Source organism: Nicotiana attenuata, chromosome 6 (assembly GCF_001879085.1).
Source record: "Nicotiana attenuata strain UT chromosome 6, NIATTr2, whole genome shotgun sequence".
Lineage (NCBI taxonomy): Eukaryota > Viridiplantae > Streptophyta > Magnoliopsida > Solanales > Solanaceae > Nicotiana > Nicotiana attenuata.
This window is the reverse complement of record NC_031994.1, coordinates 7536060-7555388: the sequence shown is the minus strand read 5'-3', so window position 1 is coordinate 7555388 and position 19329 is coordinate 7536060. Positions and strand designations below refer to the sequence as shown.

Genomic DNA, 19329 nt, shown 5'->3' with positions numbered 1-19329 from the left:
GACATTGTTATGGACTCTGCTGTGTTAGGAAACATACTTCAAGTTCCTACGGAAGGTTTGTCTCCTGTTAGAAGTGTTTGTGGTTCAAACTTTAGGCATGCTATAGTTAAGGAGAGTGCTGTGCGGCAGGGGGAACAGGTGCATAAAAAGCTTTCTTCCTGTTTATCAGTTGCTTTTTGAGTTGGTAAACAAGGTCCTGCTTCCTCGCGCTGAGAGGAGGTCCATCACATCTAAGGCTGATCTGTATCTGACGGAAGCGCTAGATGAGTTTGAAACTTTTAATCTGCCAGCCATAATGATTGAGCATATGCAAAAGGTGGCAGCATTCAAAGATGGAAATCATAGCCTCCCCTATTGATTTCTCCTCACGCGCGTCTTCAAATTCATTAAAGTTCCTTTGGGACAACCTAATATGGGGACCAAGAAGCAGACTATCTCTAAAACTACTCTATAGGAATGAGAGTGTATTGACAAAATTGGAGGGGTAGGAAGCACTTCCAAGATCTCCCAACTTATAAATGCTCAAAATAGTGCTACTGAAGAGATCATAAAGTTGAAAGCAAGGAATGCCATATTAGAGACTCAGCTCAGTCAGGCCCAAGAGGCACCAGGGTCCTCCAGTTCTTCAAATGCAGAGGTTGCTCGTCTGACTAAGAAGAATGCTGGTCTCAGGAAACAAGTTGAGAACCCGAGGGGGAAACTGCTCGCTGAGCAAATATCCACCAATGCTCGGATAGATCTAGTTCTCAACACACTTGCTGCCTCTTCCAAGCCCTCTTCCTCTAGTGTCCCCTAGGCATATCTCTCAGTGACCAATGTCCAGTTTATCCCTCTTGACAGTGTTTTGATGATGTTGTGGGGTTTGTGTTTGTTTTCTTTTGGTTTGTGGATGGAAATCACTAGTACTGTTGTCGTGTAAATAGTCCAAATCTGCGTTTGCTGTAAAGGCAAATGCTTATGTTTTTTTGTTGTTTAATGAAAGCTCTCTTACTTTTGCTGTAAATGCTTATGTGTCTCTGCTTCTCTTTTCTATCATCTTTGTGTGCACACAAGTGGCATGAGTTAACTGGGCTAGACTTTTTTATGATATTTGCATGTTGGTGTGTTTTTAATGACGCCAAAGGGGGAAGAGTAGATAAAATTGAAAGAGTTAAGAAGAAGCAGGGACTGATTTAGGGGGAAGCACAAAGTCAGGGAGAACTTGTGAAGTTCCTGTTACTTTATCTGGTTTTTGTTGCTCTAAATATGATTGTCAATTTTTAAGTTTGCCATCATTAAAAAGGGGGAAATTGATAAATTTATAGTACCTTAGCTTCAAGTTTTGATGATCTAACAAACTTATTGTCAAAGAACCAGATAAGGAACCTGATAGACTTGGTACACAACTCAATCAACGGATTCAAGCTTATGTGATTTGCTATGACTTCAGGAGATAAAGAATCAACACAGGGACCTGATCCCCTTGGGTTCTCCTAACAACAGTACAAAGTCAACTTTTACAGTTGGAAAGTGACTGCCTGCATTGAACACGCAAACAGTGCAACAGTCACTTCTCATTTGGGAAGGATCTTGTACCAACCAAGTGACTGCATCATTCAAGTGATGTAATCCAAGTTGGATTAACAATAAACATTACAACAAAAATCACTTGAACACTTGAGAATTCATTCAAGCATTCTAAGCATATGACAATCAAGCATTCAATTCTTAAGTGCATCAAGAACAAAGTATAACACTACTACGGACTAGTTCCTATAACGAGTCTCTTATATGTCCTTAGTTGAGTTGTAACTTTGTAATTGTTCTTCATTGTAATTCCTACTTTGCTTATCTAGAAGCTTTAATTAGGAATACTTTGTAAACCATAAACCTTTAGTATTTTGTCGTGACTAGAGTTAGTCATGAGTTGAAGTCTTTGTAGGTGTATTGCAAAGTGGCTTTTAATAGGTGTATTACAAGTTAGTGAGGGATTAAGAGTTTAATTCCTAGGTTGCATAGGTTGTAATCTAAATATTGCTCATAGTGAAGTTGATATGATACCAATGTAGGTCGTGGTTTTTTGACCCTTGAGCAGGGATTTTTTCACGTAAAAGTTCCCTATTTCATTTACTTACTGTGGCATTAGCCTTATATGTGGAAACCTATATAGGACCTGGTTTCTATATAGTTTGGTGGACTCATATATTCTAGCTCCATCCACCAATTGAGCCAAAATATCCCCACCGTTATTTTAGTGGCTTAATTATGCCCTTATTACTAACAGAGTTATCTAAAAGAAATAGAAAAATTAATGAATATTCATGTGTTACTGTCCATTGGCCAAAATATAAACCCTTGCTAAATTCAAAAGAAAAAACTACCATAACCTGGGTTTTGATTGACTCGCCCCGATTTAAAATCTTATTAATCCAAACCAATTTTAAAAGACAATGTAATTTCTTCCTCGTCTTTTAAATTCTGCAAATGGAAGAATTTGTACCACCACAACAAGTATACAAAAAGTAACAATTTAAGTAAGAAAATGTTGAGTATGGGAATGAAATGAAACGGGTATGGGAATAAAATTTCATCTTGACTAAGGAAGTAATTTATTAAATGAAATCAAATGGGTATGAGAAAAAAAATTCATTATCTCCTCATTTGATTCAATTTCTTGGAGATTGGAGAAGAAAGGAGTAGTTGGCAATTGGGCTTGTCCTTTTTTTGAGCGAGTCTGAAGAAATTATAATGAGTGTTTTTTTCAAAATTTTTTACAAAGATTTAAATTTAGACCAATGGGACGGTGGCACGTATTAGTTAAAAATATTTTCTAAATAAGTCCATTAGTTAATACGAGCATAAGTGAGCCACTACTATAACGATAGGGACATTTTGGCTCAATAGGTGGTCGGGATGATATTTTTGTACCAAATCGACTAGTCTAGGAGCAGTTTTGGCCCTTTTCGTACTACTTATGATTTATGAAATTTTCCCACAATAATGGGTGGAATTAAATATAGCCAGACTTACAAGTGATAATTGAAAAATAGCCATGTTTCAAAAGTAATCGAAATTTAGCCACTTTTCATGTAAAGATAAATTTGAATGAAAACACTGTTCAAAATCCGAAAAATATTCCAGCATAATATACTCGAGTTCGAGTTTTTTACACGTGAACTTCCAGCATAATACATGGAGTTCCAACATAATATACTGAAGTTCCAGTATAAGAGACTTCCCAGTATAATATGCTGGAAATTCATACACACTACACGGGTGCTTCCCTTATATTATGCTGGAACTTTATGTGTGTTGGAGTTCCAGCATAATAAGCTGGAAGTTCATAATACTAATTATTTTTTAATTATCAGTCCGAAACTAAGTAGCTCGTGCTATTTTGACTAATAAGTGCTCTGCCGAGTGAAGACGTAATAAAGTTGTAAAATTACGAAGTTAAACCAACTCAACGCCACTGCAAACACGGACCACATTCCAGAAACCGATTCGAATCTAAGGAGAATTTTGGCGGGTAAATGGAGCTCCTGAAGCTCTCCAAATTCAAGCTCCAACTCCACGCCCTAATTTCTGAAGTTCGAGAACTCAAAGTAAAATCGTCATTTTCATCATGACCTCTCATCTCCATAACTGATCATCAATTTTCTCCATTACCGCTCAAAAGAGTTTCTATGAACTTTTATTGCAGGAAAAGGAACGCAACGCGTCTCAACAAATCCAAATTTCGGTCCAGGTTCACTCGAATCACTCACATCTTTGAAATTATTTGAATGTTATATGTAAAATATCTAGCTGCCGAAGAAGTTTTTTGATGTATGAATAACAGAAGCAAAAGCAATCGGAGGAGGAATTCAATGAAAAATTGGCGGAATTGCGTGCTGAGTTAGGTTTCTCTAATGAACTTAGGCATAAGCTGGAAAGAAAGGTAAAGTACAATTTACTTCTCATCTTTGACTCTTATATACACTACACGAACGCAGAGGCTGATCCAGATATAAGCAGAGGGTTCACGTGCACTTATTATCTCAAAACTCAAATTATGTATGTGTGGCCTAGTGGTCTTTGAAATGGAAGGAGGATTATGAGGTTTCACATTGAAATTCCAGCAGAACACTATATGATTTCCTTGGTGGATAGAGTTATCTGTGCTGGTGGGAGGAAGCAGGTATCTAGTGGGATAGTCAAGGTGCACGCAAACAGGCATACACCTCACTTTCATAAAAAAAAGCATTTTAAAAATCCGTCTGTGTGTGTGGTATATATTAATTTAGAGCTATTTATGTGTGTAACTGTGTATATATTAAGAGGAGCATTTAACTACTCTATATTTTAGATCCGCCTCTCACCTACAGGGGCGGATGTAGTGTTGAAGTAATGGGTTCAACCCATCAGCTTTGGCTCAGAGTCTGTATTTTTGTTAAAAGATCCACTAAATAAGTACAAATAATAGATTTCGGACCAAGTAAATCAAATAGGCTGTGGTACAGTTTCGAACTCGAACCCATGAAGTTCATATCCTGGGTTTGCCTCTGCTCACCTAGATGTTTATTAATTTGTATCATTCAGAATGGAAGTTAGAGATCATAAATTAATACAGGTAACTTGCTTAGAGAATGAGAACAATTTGCTGGAAAGCAAGCAGAAGGAATTGGAAGGAACTTTACAAAGCTTGCTTGAATCAAGGGAAGCTTTTCTGAAGGCTTATGAGGTTAGCATTTTGTAATGCTAAGCCAGATATGTTAAAGTAGATTTAATTAATTCGTATACCTTCATGACTGATGTTCTGGTTTGTTCTGCTGGTTCATAATATTCCTGTTTTTATCTGATTTCGAGTTCTAAATTTTAATGAGAAGTTACCAAACTCTGGCATTATGAAAATGCATTGGCGTCTTTTAATAGTAAAGAGAAAACGGAACTTTTCCAGTAAATTTCTTTATTTCCAAAATCTGGCACAATAATTCTTGTAATCAGCAACTGAATATTATGAGGTCATGTGCATGCTGTAACTGGAAGAAAGTGGCATTGTTCTTCAGGCGGCAGTTCCTAGATTGGATTGTGTGTTTCTGCAGAGCTGAACGTCTTGTTAGATAACTTTCCAAACTTTTATTCCTTTGGCAGCTATTTTTGCTACCTTAGAACTTAAATCTTCTGTGTCCATGTTATCTTTTATGTGGATACTCATGTATATGTTTCTTTAAACTTGAGATAGTAAAGGTTGTAGTAATATGGAACTTATGTGATGTCATCTCAACCAATGAGCTCAACTTCTTAGCTATCTCCCCAAAATAGGTACTCATTTCTGCTGTAATTAATATGCAGGACTCTACTTATGAAATGAAGCGATCTATTGAAGACAGAGATAGAAAAATTGATATTCTATCTGAAAAGTTAAGAGCTCATTTGTTATTATTCGATTCGATGTCAAAGGAGGCTTCCTCCATTAATAAACTTATGGATGATGCTAGACACACTCTCAGTCAAAAAGAGGATGTAGGCATGTAGCTTTCTTTTCTTAAGGTTTCATTCGTTCAGTCTCAGCAATCTATCTATCATATACTTGCTCACAAACTTTTTTTTTTTTTTTGGTTACTTTTTTCAATTTCTTTTGTCATGTTCAGTGGTTGGGCTAAAGAGGAAAATGGATGAGGTTTCTACTTTTGAGAAACTTTTCGTCGGTAATTTCTTATCCTTGTTTACCTTGGCATGTAGATCTTTAGTCTTGTACTCAGCATTTAGTGACACAGCAGAATAGGATGTTACTAGATTAGACACTATTTGATCCATCAGACATGCGTAGCCATAAATCTATCTACAAAGGTCATTTTATAATACAGAACATGTGGTTCGCAGGAATGCTCTTCTTGTAGTCAGGGGCGGATCTACCTTATGAGGTCAGGGTGCCACGCCACCCGCTCGCTTCGCTAAATTTTTTACTATGTATTTATTATATCTATGAAATATCGGATATATCAAAGCGATGGCACCCAGAAATAACAAAGTCGATGTGGGTGCCAGTGGTTCAGTGTCCCAGCTGAAAGCTGTCATTGACTCATGAATGCGGGATCGATTCCCTACAGGAGCGTTATTCTTCATTGTTTTTCTCCTTTTTCCTGGTTTTCCTTTATTTTCAGTTGGGCCCCAGCCTTACCTCTTTTTTTTTTTTTCTTCGTTTTCTTTTCCTCTGTTTTCGTCCTTTTATTTGCTGAGTTTCTCTCTTCTTCTTTATTTTTTAAACTTTTGTATAGCAGTCTTTATTTTGTTTCTACTTTCTATTATTATACCTTAATTCATGAACAATTTTTACCAAGTTAGTTAGCATATAATGTCTTCTTCTTTTTTATGACACAATATTAATTTAAATATTGGAATATAATTGGAACCGTCTTTTCTATTGGCTTTTGAAAAAAATAACTTGATTAATAGTCATTTTGAGTTAATTATTATAGGTTGAACGTTGAAGGTTTCGCTTTAAACATATTATCATATAACTCGACAATTAACATGTAAAAAATAACACAAGAACGTTAAAGGTAAATTAATATAGTCAAACAAAGAATATATAGTATTAAGCTATTCTTTAAGCAAAAAATTTGATTGGAGGCACTCTTTCATGAATAAAAATGAACCTAAATCAAACTTATTTGCTTTGTGAATGAAAGACCTGTTCGAGTTAACCATAAACTAACCAAACTGACCCTTCCTTCCAATTCGGTCATGTAGCTAGTTATAGGTAATACTTAGGGGTGTACGCATCAATTTTTATAAATGGTGTCAACATTTGAAGAAGTGAACAAATGGATAAATAACTATAGTGACAACGTCAATTTTTTTGTTTATATCCAATATTTTTATTTTATTTATTGTTTATATATTATATATTTAGTAAAAGATTTTGGGGAAGCGATGTCATGTGACACCGCTTGGTGTCATGTATATTCGCCCCTGGATATATTATATGCATAAAGTAGTGGCACCCGCAACCTCCGATTCCTGGATCCGCCTCTGCTTGTAGTACATCTAGATACTTGTCATAGCTTTGGGGTATCGAGACCTGTTGTCCATCTAGATACCTCTAGGTGTAAGTACATAGAGGAGATGTATAAGCATAAGTTAATCATGAATCCAATAAGGGTTTAGTTTTAGTTCTATGTATCATTACACAATTATGCTTAAGACTTCTTGTTTGGTGCAATTGTCATTCATTACACGCCTTTTCGGTGTAAACTCCGTCATTGCTCATCAAAGTTGATTAGTTATGTGAAAATAAATTACAGACTTCTGATTGTAAGAAGTTAGCTATTGTTACCTAAGAAACTAATGCTATATTTGTACAGAGAAGATCAACAACCTGGAAAACAAACTTATGAATAATGAAGTGGAACTCACAATCAAAGCTAAAAGAATACGACAGCTGGAGGCAGAACTTGAGGCAGCAATTCTTAGCAAGGAGTTCCAACCAAAGATCACACAGATATCCATTAACTGATGGAAGCAGTTCGTGCTCCCTTATGCTTTATTAAGTCTCAACAATGTTCTTTCACATTCCCTTCTTAGTGGCATGCCCCTTAACTAGTCATACCTTCAGAGAGAGATATCCACAAAGGAACTACTTCTACAGAACTTAATCTCAGAGAACAAGGTTTGCATAGTAGTTTGCTTAGGAGTATTATTTTATTTCAAACTGGATTATTAACTTGAACTGTTACCTTTCTGAGTGGGTAATTATCAGGGACTGCATTGTGAAGTAGGAAGCTTAGGCATTTTCATAAAAAGGATTCAAGATGCCGTCACTCGTATGGGTGAAGAGGTCTGAACACACTCTCATTTTTCCTCGGGATTTTCCTTTCAAATGCTGCTTGACTTTAGCCCTATGTGAATTCCTTATAACTTGAGGATATTGTTGGAAAATAGATTTTTCTGTGTTATGGCAGATCTAGTCCATTTGCTCAATCATTTCTGATGTGCCAACTCCAGTAACTGTGAGAGATATATGTAGTTCTGAGCACATCTGCTCATGCTAGCCCCAAATTACTTTTTATGGATAATATACATATTTCTGTGCACCTTTATATACCTCTTATTTTTGTTTATGTCAGATGAATTCTGTCACTACCCTTATGATCTACAATTCGACAAGGATAAGGTCCTTAATTCGTATCATTAGGCCATCATCCGAATTTAATCTTTCCATGCCCTAGCTAATGTTGTTGTTTCGGTTTGGCATTCCATCTCTTTGTTGAAATATGCATTTCCTCTGCTAGTACCACACTCGTAATGTACTGCATTATTCCTTGGCTTCATTTCTGCTACTAATTTGGCTGTATCTTTCTCTAATGCCAGGATAGGAAGACATTCACCTCACTGATGGAAGGCCAGGAAGAATGCCTTTCAATTAGACAAAGTGAAAACTTACGGTTTGACTGAGCCTCTTATAAACTCCAATATGAAAGATTAGTATTCCGGTTTAGTAAGCAAAGACTCCGAAGATTAGCAACATCTTGAATTTTCAGTTGGAATTTTCTTCTAAGCACCATCGTCTAATTAAAATAAATGCAGTTAAACTTCCTAAGTTAAAGTTTTATTTCTCACTCAGCAATCAAAATAACTCTTGGGAAGAGTTTTTCCTGAATCAAAGATCACCGTAGCAAAGAATTTGTCCTGAATATAACATGTTGCTAGCCATTCTCAGAACATATTATAACTCCTTTTGTTTTCTAACTGAAAGATGTGGATGTGTAAGGCGCAGTCCATTTCTTTACTACGCAGGAAAAGGCGGATCGTCAAAACTTTCAGCTGTCTAAGCTTTCTATCTCTGATAGCTTTCAGCAGGATGCGCTGTTCCTTTTGATAAATTTGCTTGCATATCTTTTTGGCATTCATTCTTGGCTTAGAAATCTTTGATAGTTCTAGCTCTTGTGCTTAACCATTACCTAGTGACAGGCAAAGAGAAGACAGAAACTCTCCGATTTGTCCATAATTTATCCCAAACTATTGATTCTTTTCAACTTATTATTATCAATGAAAAAGGGGTTCTCTTAACAATGATTAGATGGGTTATTAGCAAGCTGATCGGAAGATGGCACTAAAATCAACATGTGGCTTTTATCTATTCCCTCATCTGGCTCCTATTAAATACTTCAGATACTGTCATGCATGTAATATGTTATCAATTCTTCCTTAATTTGTGACATTCTGGATAACTTAAATTGTGACATTTTGCTTACTAGGATTCCAGATATTGCTCAAATCACAGGGAAAGACACTAATCCAAAGTCTTCTACGATTGAAGAAAGCACAGGTTCCTATCACGCCCTTGCTTTATGTTGTAAGGAGCATAATCTTTAGTCCTTTTGTTTGTCTGGCAATTGCTCAATTCTGTAGCTTAGTCCTTTACAACAACGACAACCAACAAAAAATACAGCTCAATCCCAAGCAAGCTTACTCCTTTATACCAAATTAATATATTTTCCTACCATAAGATGCAGTTAAGATTCACTTTGCTTTGAGAATGTTTGTAGAACTCATCTTTTTGGTCCAAGTTCTGCAACTGCTTCCTCCTCCATCTCGTGAATGATATGCTTTCAGCTATCTGCCTATCTCTATTTTGATTCCACTTCCCCTGTTTCTTTTCCTTTTAGGAACTGGAACCTTATAGCTTTATGTATATTTTCTAATGCTAAAAATTAAAAATGGAGGATACAATAAGTTTTAAATGCCTTATGCTTCATCGCTTATGAATACAAGGCATAAACTTGCAGTTCTGTCGTTTCCCTAGATTGATTGTTCGGTGTAACAAGAGTGCAGAAATTCACTGATAATGTGCAATTTGCCAAAGCAGCCTCACCAGAAGTTCAGGAGGATTCAATAAAGAGCCCCTTGAAGAAGGATAACAAGATTAACTGCTATGTATCAGAGGCGAGTACATCCATCCTCAGATAAATCTTCTCCCACCATATCTTTAAAAAGTTTTTGAACTTGCAGACACTTCTTCAACTTTGCAATTGCAGTCTGTTTATTCTCCCTCAACATCAGCTTGCTCAGTGCATTGTGAAGCTATCAATGCAAGTGTCTCTGTTGCTGCAGTAAAGGTATGACCTATCTCGCATTAAGAGCCCATTTGGCCAAGCCACCAAAAACTACTTATTTTGAAAAGTGCTTTTCGAAAAAGTACTTTTGCAAAATAGCAGTTTGTGTTTGGCCAATTTGTTTGAGTAGTGCTTTTTGCAAGCTCATTGTGTTTGGCCAATCTTATAAAAAAGCACTTTTAAGTATCAAATTACGAAAAAGCACAGTAAAAGTTCAATTTGAGATTACTATTATTTAGAAAAGAAAAATAAATTTAAACATTTATTATAAAAGAATTCAAGTAAAATATAAAACACAAAGTAAAAATATAAATCAAAAATTTCAATCAATATAAAATATAGTTATTCCAAAACAATAACATCTGAGTGTTTGGTATTACTTATTGTTTACACGATAATTTAAATAGTCAAAATACATCATTCAATATAAATTTAAAATCTACTTTTAGAAATAAGAGAAAGAGAATAAAAATATGATTAAAGTAAAAAAGAAAAGAAATGTATAGTAGAAATAAAAAGAAAAGGGAAAAGGCAAAGAAAAATATTAAATTAATAAGGGATAATTTGAAAAATATAAATTTATTGTAAGGTTATTTTGTCTTGAATAAATTAATTTTCTGAATAAAAATAAAAAAGTACTTTTAAAAAGGTACTTATGGGATCACTAATGTTATTTTTCATATTAATTACGTTGAATGTTGTCACCCTGAAATCTAACCCTTGTAGGTGCTACTATCCTTTTCATCCAACAGTTGCCTAAGAAATTAATTGAAGAACTCTTCCTTTAGCTGCCATTTTTGTCTTAAAACTCTTTCTATCTTCTGGCTTAATAGTTTCTTCTGATATAGGACGAGTACACAGAATTAGCGAACCAGCTGGATTCTGAATGCTCAACGACTCAAGTGGAGATACTGTAAATTGTAAGATTTTTGTCTTTGTATCAGAAATTTGTTTCGACTCTGCGAGCAAACTAGACTAACTTTTCATGTACTTCATTCTAGTAAAATTAAGTTAGTGAAGTTTTGGTGATCCACTATGCAAAACTGCCCTTGTACTTGAGGCTGAGCGATTGTTTTCTGCTTTCCACGTATCTCTCTTTAGTTAACATATTCAATTTTAAAACAAACACTACATCCGTTCCATGTAGATAAAAGTCTTCAAGTTACCACCTTTTAAGTGGATTTTGATTTTAAACTTGTAGTTTTTATACCTATTTGGGCTAAAGGAATTACAATGCAATTAAGTATCTTCTGATGCACTCTGTAGAAAAAATCAAGCTAAATATTATAGAAGTTACCAAAGTTGTAGCCGTTCACAATCTCATTTATTTAATTGAACAGTTTAGATAAAGAAGACCTGGCAATGGCCAAAACGAGTGCTTTGACCACAAACCTATTTATTGTGCCTCGACTTTGAGACTTTTCTCAAAAGAAAATATAATTTTATGATTTTGCGAATTTCTCCATCCCGAGTAAATGATATGCATCTCTGGTCATTGCCAAGGCTTTTGGCTTGAGTTCCATGAGTGATTATTTTCAATTCATGCTCAAAAGATACTAGGTTGTCTAACAAAATTTGCAAATTAATATGGTAGATTTTTAAAATAGCCAGATTTACAACTGGTCGTTTAAAAATAGCCCAATTTCAAAAGTAATCAAAATTTAGCCACTTTTTATGTAAAGATAAATCTGAGCGAAAACACTGTTCAAAACTCGGAAAATACTCCAGTATATTATGCTGGAGTTCCAGCATAAGTATACTTGAACTCCAGCATATTATACTGGAGTTCCAGGATAGTATGCTGGAACTCCAGCATAATATGATGGAGTTCCAGCATAAGTACACTAGAACTCCAGCATAATATACCGGAGTTCCAGCAAGTATAATGGTCCAGTATAATATACTGGAGTTTGGAGCACCAGTGCTCCAGTCTCCAGTATATTATACTGGAGCCAGCAAAGTATATCGGTCCAGCATAATATGCTGGAGTTCATACACAAGTGCACCGAACTCCAGTATATTATGCTGGACCCGTCTCTATTGCAGCAAAACGGTGGCTATTTTTCATTGACTTGGCAAACGCTGGCTAGTTTTGATTGCCAAGTCCGAAAACTGGCTATACCGTGCTATTTTTACGATTAATATGTCTAAATTGCCATGTCTAATCCAACATCTTGTCAAAGTGTTCAAATTTCTTGTGAGAAAAACTTAGCAATAAAATTTGAGAGCCCAAAAGTTACTCTGTCCTCCCTCTCCGTCCCAATTTTTACGGCTTACTTTGCATTTCATTGACAAATTTATTTCATTGGGCTAACGATGACAGAACTAATTGGGATTTTTTCATTCATATACATTATTTGAAACTTTATTACCCTCAAATTCCTTGTTTAGTAAATTACCCCGCATAAACAAATTTTGTTTATAAAATATATACAATCCACCTTAAAAGGCTCCCAATCCATTATTTGTGCCTTCAATCAAGGGATGTAGTTACACCATTTTTCTTTTTTCTCTCCCCTTTCCCCCTTTCTCTCCTGATCTTCAACCCATTCTTGAATTTTTCGTGAAAACACCTTCTTGCCTGTAGGTAAAATCAACAAATAGCTAAGAAAAAGACACGAGAATGTTCAAAGGGATATCTTACATTGCGTGGGTGATTGTGTACGATGTCAACAACTTCTTGATTACTTAGGTGTTCCCCGAGACCATCTGTACACATACAACCTAAACTTTACCCCATACCTCCCTTATTGTTGGAATATTACTACCTAAAAGTTTAAGGATGGCATGTCTTGGTATAATCTATAACTTAAGTTCTCGTTTACAAACAGTATGGAGTTAAGATAAACAACAAATTAAAAGAAAATAGGAGGCTAATTGTTTAATTAACACTCACTATATAGTATATATATATATATAGAGTGGAACGTAAGCCTTTAAAACTTTAACTTACAAGTATATTTAGTACTTACTGACGAAGATTCAGAAGAAATAGATACTTTTTGCTGGGGAATATGCAAGCACAACAGTATAACAAAGCTCTCATTTCCTTAGGACAGAGTTTTGAAAGTTGTTCATAATTCAGCAAAGATGATTATATACAACTACAATATCATATCACTTGAATACAATTTTTATATAAATTTTACAATATGTCTTTTGTATATTTTGTATTTGATTTATACACAGTAAAAATAAATTTCATACAACTAATTATATATTATACAACTTATCTACAACTTTCACATTATTTCTATCCAGTTAAATACAACTACAATAACATACAACTTAAATACAAATTTTATACAATATGTATTTTGTATCTGATTTATTCATAGTAAAAATAAATTTCATATAACTAATTATATATCATACAATTTATCTACAACTTAGCTACAACTTATTTACAATTTTCTCACATTATTTCTTCTCAGTTATATACAACTACAATATCATACAACTTAAATATAATTTTTATACAATATTGTTCAACTTTCATACATTATATATATATCAACAGGATACAATTTTTCTACAATTTTACTACAATTTCGTAAATATAATGTATATCATGTCTTCGTCTTCTTCTTCTTCTTCATCTTCGAGTTTCAATCTGAAATTCGGCCAAAATCAAGTCTAATCTTCACCAAAACACCTTCAAAATTGAGATATAAACTCCAAACCATCTTCTCAGTTGTTTGCAATAACACCCAATCCAAACAAATAATGATTTTTAAAAATCAAAATTCGAATTCAAAGCTTCAAAGCTTTTTAATGACTGTCAATGGTGGAATTGCTGCTCTCTTTTTCTTTGCTTTACATTACTGGAATTAGGGATTGAGCGATAGAGAGAGACGTAGAGAGAATCTCAATTCTTTGCAACAACACCCAATCCAAACAAATAATAGTTTTTAAAAAACAAAATTTGAATTCAAAACTTCAAAGCTTTTTAATGGTGGAATTGCTGCTCTTTTGTGCAAGATACATGGGGGAGGGGGTGGGATGTGGAGAGAGAAACATGGGGGGAGTGGGATACGGAGAGAGAAACGTGGGGGGAGTGAGATTTGTACGTTACAGTGATTGTCGGAATTGATTAATTATCCTTAAATCCTAAAAATGTACATAATTGGTAATTTTGTATATAGAAGGTAATTAAAGTGAAACTTGAATAGGGAGGGTAATAAAATTTCCAATAGTGTATAAGTATGTAAAAATCCCGAACTTAAATTGTGCCTCAAAAAGGATCATTTGTGCAAATGGCCCGTAGTAGATTTAGCAATTTCTATTCTACACCTCTCAAACTTATTTGACGAGGAATCCTTTCCTGAAAAGGAAAAAAAAACACTTCACAAACACCTAGTGGAAGTGTGGAACCTCTTCTTAGAAATCCATGCAAGAGTTCAGTAGCCTGCAAGGTAACTACCGTCCCGGTCTTTGAGCACTTGTATTATTTTTCATCTGAAAGTTCTAATTCTGCATTCTTCAAACAGGATGATACCCAAGCTTAATGACCAATGGCTGCTCAAGTGGAGATCGTGATGTTGTAGATTCTCAGTATATAGTGTTTTACTATTTTTTTTTCTTATTCATGCTATACATTTTGTATTGAAGGGGAGTCTTGAAGTAATAGTAACGTTGTCTCTGTATTACCTATAGGTCCCGCGTTCGAATCGTGGAAGCAGCCACTAATACTTACATTAAGGTAGACTGTTTATTTCACACCTGGGATACTTTGTGAATACGAGCGAGTTACTATATTTTTTGTGGTATTCTAGCCAATAATGCAAGGATCGGGCAATCAAAGACCTTCACATTGAAGAGTGCCATATATGTCAACCACGTAGTAAAAAACCACTGGAAAAGATTTTCAGCATTTTGAAGAGTGACATACATACATGATACATGTCATCCACGTAAATACAAAACCATGACAACCATGAAAATTGGTGTGGCTAGCAAGCATGCCGTTCAATGTTGGCAACCTACTTTGCGACGATAGCTGTGATACAACAAAATAAGGGTACTTGACCCTTTCTTTAGAATTCAAAGATTGTCCTTATAGATAAACCTTAGAAAATTCAAGTAGTTGTGACTTTTTATGAAAAGAAAAAAGAACTTTTCTTCACTAGGTGTATAGCGCCAAAATGAATTAATACATAAAATGTATTATTTTTCTTAAAAAAAGTATTAGTTGCTTAACCATAATTACTTAAACCATTTGCACATGATATTAGCTCATATAAACAAAAATCTACTAATCTGTGAGCCACATTTTCCTCTAAGATGCATGTTTTAGCTCTAATATATTTTGTAATTAATTCCTTTTTTATTTTTTCTTTAAAGTTAATTAGGTGCATGCTTTGTACGAAGGTAAGACCACTTGTTAGTTTTAACTCGTCTTAATTTGTAATTAATGATCTGGCTAAAAATTAATTAGGTGCATCAGTGCATGCATTGGACGAAGGTAAGACTTTTCCCTTTCTATTTTTAAAAAATCCAACTTGTAACTCCTCATCCCCCCTCCCCCCCTACCCCCCTTAATTTTATTTTTATATTGTAGTTCATTCCTTTTAAATTATTATTATTAGAGGTCTTGGTTGAGTAGAATTCAGCTGGACCAAAAGCATAGGCATATCTTATTCTGTATGTAGATATAATAGCAAATTCGTTTCATCTTTGTTTGTTGGCAATTCGGCCACGATGATAAGTATAGCTTGTAAGGCGCGACAAAAAAGATATAGGCTCAGAGGCGGAGTCAGGATTTCAAGCTTATGGGTTCGGGATTTTAATTTTTTAAGTCATTAGGTTCTAAATTAATATTTATACATAATTAATAATTTTTAAAAAAAATACAAAGTTTGAATCAAAGCTATTGGATTCGTCCGAACCAGTAGTCGGCTCTGTGACTCCGCCCCTATATATAGCTTACTTTTAACAAGCTACACTATTCAGCATTATGTTTTCAGTTTGTCCTTTTCTTGCAATCTCAGATTCTAAAGTGGCCCATCACAAGTTAGTAGAAATTGTTCTCTGTGAAGGAAAGTAAAAGTTTGAGGCATATTCGAAACTACTGGAGCTAAAATCTATAACTAAATTCCTAGCCTGTTCTCGGCCTCACCATTATATATATTCTCGCATTAAAGATTGTGTCATATTCCACTAAGATCATTTCTTACTCGATTAGTTCATTATAACTATTAATATACCAATGTCATCACAAATTGTCATTATATTTTTGTTTTTTCACATAGTTAACTGAAAGTGGAGAGAACTTAACTGGACAACAGTTGGAAGATTGGATATTGGATTCGAGCACGTAACATTTCGAATTATGATGTTTTCGTCACTTCATTGTTCCCTTGATGGACCAAGTGGTTAATATATTTACTCATTCGGTTAAAAGTTGAGAAACTTTCAAAAACCATTATGTTTTAGTGGTTATTAGCTAGTTGTAGCTACCATTTACTATATTACTTCCTATAGCTATGTTTTCAAATTTTTTAGAGTATATTCGATATATTTAAGCTACTGTATTCATGAATACAGTAGCATTTCTAGGCGTGAAACAGGGGATTACAGCTAGACAAATTTTTGTATTCGAGTGTATTCGACTGTATTCATGGCGTGAAACATGGGATTACAGCTGGACAGATTTTTGTATTCGACTGTATTCACGGCGTAAAACAGGGTTTACACTATTTATCGAGCTGCATATACCCTGAGAACGCTGCGAGCGCATGATCTGCACCTTTTGAAACTTCTGGCACCTTAATCGCCCATTCTAGCACCGGAATCGCCTCTTCGAACCTTCCGAGACTACAGTATATAGCCGCCACGACGTGGAGGCTCATCGCCAGATCCAAACTCGGCTCGCAATCAGAAGCCCAAAGTTGAGTAAATCAATCAAATGCAGTAGCAATTATTTTCTCAAATGCTAACAGAAGAATTTTACCCTTTTTTTTCGTGTTTTCTGGAATGGGGGAAGAGGATGGAGTATATCAAATTAGAGAGAGAGAACGTGGAGTGAGAAGTTTACATCAAATACGGTAATTATGTGAGAGAAAAATCTGAAAAAGGAGAGAGAAAAATAAAAAATTAGCGTATATAGTGGCTTAAGGTGATGAGGTAACCAAAAATAGATATTTTGATATAAACATTAAAAGGTATCTATAGAATATAATATTTTAAAATGGTATTTATTTAAAATAATGTCACGACCCCAATCCCGGTCGTGATGGCGCCCAACACTGATGCTAGGCAAGCCCGACCAATTAAATACTCTCAACCCAAATACGTAATCCGTTAACAAATAATACGATTAAAATAGCAAATGTCAAGGTTCCAATCCGAATCTAAATAAAATAGTACAAAAAATAATAACGAATATTCCAAACATTCCCCAATAGATCTGGAGTCACGAGTCTAGAGCCTCTAGATGTAATAGAGTAATATATATCCATAATGATAAAGAAGTCTAGAATATGAAAAAAAATAAATGAAATAAAGGGGAGGAGTCGGATCCTGCGGACGTCAGGCAGCTACCTCGACAACTCCTGAAGATAAAATCCAAGAAGACAGCAAACAGCACCACTAAGTCTCCGGAGCACCTGAATCTGCACACATGGTGCAGGGAGTAAAGTGAGTACTTCCAACTCAGTGAGTAATAAACATATATAATGGCTGAAAGTAAGAAATTCCGAAATATTACAATATAAAGCTATAATCAGCGATTCAGCACATAAAACGGTGGAACAACAACAATACCAGGACAAGTAAGACAAATAGGTATAAATGCATGAATGCAATGCAATGCACATGATCTCTGCGGCGCGCACCCCGATCCATTTGGGTACCCGCGCTCACTGTGGGGGTTCAGACTCCGGAGGGGCTCCTACAGCCCAAGCGCAATATCATCGTAGCATTCGCTGCGGCGTGCAGCCCGATCCACACTCAGTCCAGATATATATATATGCATGCAAGCCACTCGGGCACAGTCAAATTGTTCATTTTTAGTTTCAATTATTAGGAATTATAGGGCTAAGTGTTTAAACCTTTATTTATTTACTAAACATTTCGAGGCAGTGTCTAACTCAGGACTGATATCATGAAATATGCTAAGCATCATGGAAGCAGTGATAAGGATCCCTGAAGGATGCAAATGATAAGCACAAAGCCCCAAACATATTCATAAAATCCAAGTAGGATGATTACCAAACAATTTCTAGTCAAGAACACAGTACGAACATCAATCGGAACGGATTAGGTCACAATCCCCAGTCACAATCGACCCCGCACTCGTCATAGAGTACGTGTCTCGCCTCAATATAGCCTCACAATGTGATATACCGGGGGTTTCAAACCCTCAGGTCATTATCTACATCTATTACTCACCTCAAGCCGGCCACAAGTCTAGCTCGCTATGCCTTTGCCTTTCGAACCAACCTCTTCGCACGCCGAATCTGATTAAAACCACAACGAACACATTACAATAGGCTAAAGAAACATAACCCAATCGAAAAGACTCGGAAAACACCAAAATTCACTAAGTTGGCAAAACCCGAGCCCCGGGCCCACTTCTCGAAAAATTACAAAATTCACATTACTGGATTCCTCGTCTCGCCGCGAGTCCATACATACCAAGAACTCCCAAATCCGAGCTCAAATGACCTATCAAATCCCAATTTGAAATATCAAAAACTCGAGCCCTAGCTTTACCCCTTTTAATGAATTCCAACCAATTTCCATGTTAAATTTAACAAAATCTCGAGTATTTAGGCCAAGGAACTTACCTCTAATCATTCCTCCTTGAATCCCTCTTCAAAATCGCCTCAAAGCTCTCAAAGCTCGCTCAAAATGGTGTAAAATACATAACCTTCGCGGATGAAATATTATAAACCCTTCTGCCCAGCTACAGTGTTTTCGCAATTCCCAGCAAAACCTTCGCATTTGCGAAGCTACAGTGTTTTCGCAATTCCCAGCGAAACCTTCGCATTTGCCAAGCTACAGTGTTTTCGCAATTCCCAGCAAAACCTTCGCATTTGCGAAGCTACAGTGTTTTCGCAATTCCCAGAATAACCTTCGCATTTGCGATGCTACAGTGTTACACCAGAACCAGCAATATCAAATTTCTCCAAAATGATCCGAAACCACCCCGAAACTCACCCGAGGCCCCCGGGACCTCAACCAAAAGCACGGACATATCCCATAACATCATTCAAACTAGTTCCAATCATCAAAACACATCAAACAA

At 35.6% G+C, this 19329-nt stretch overlaps 1 protein-coding gene across 6 annotated transcripts; it reads left to right on the top strand.

The window, feature by feature from the left end:
- Positions 3427-11169, top strand: LOC109226569 (cingulin). Of its 6 annotated transcripts, none has more exons than XM_019391360.1 (14): positions 3427-3584; positions 3683-3727; positions 3821-3919; positions 4592-4702; positions 5314-5488; positions 5613-5669; positions 7329-7465; positions 7574-7633; positions 7724-7801; positions 8335-8408; positions 9222-9292; positions 9833-9909; positions 10002-10082; positions 10928-11169. In XM_019391360.1, the coding sequence occupies exons 1-14, from the start codon at positions 3513-3515 to the stop codon at positions 10994-10996; spliced, it is 1206 nt and encodes a 401-aa protein (XP_019246905.1). In that variant the 5' UTR covers positions 3427-3512; the 3' UTR covers positions 10997-11169. The 6 variants fall into 6 exon arrangements, with proteins under 6 accessions (XP_019246905.1, XP_019246904.1, XP_019246906.1 ...); XM_019391359.1 differs by having other exon boundaries at positions 9222-9319; XM_019391361.1 differs by having other exon boundaries at positions 9222-9319; positions 9976-10082; positions 10928-11012.

What these genes read in the sequence shown, in the direction of transcription:
- LOC109226569 (XM_019391359.1), top strand. Translation starts at nt 3,513, where the DNA reads ATGGAGCTCCTGAAGCTCTCCAAATTCAAGCTCCAACTCCACGCCCTA. An exon ending in TCACTCGTATGGGTGAAGAG is followed by an intron (nt 7,802 to 8,334) that starts GTCTGAACACAC and finishes CTCTAATGCCAG; the next exon opens with GATAGGAAGACATTCACCTC. An exon ending in TCTCTGTTGCTGCAGTAAAG is followed by an intron (nt 10,083 to 10,927) that starts GTATGACCTATC and finishes CTTCTGATATAG; the next exon opens with GACGAGTACACAGAATTAGC.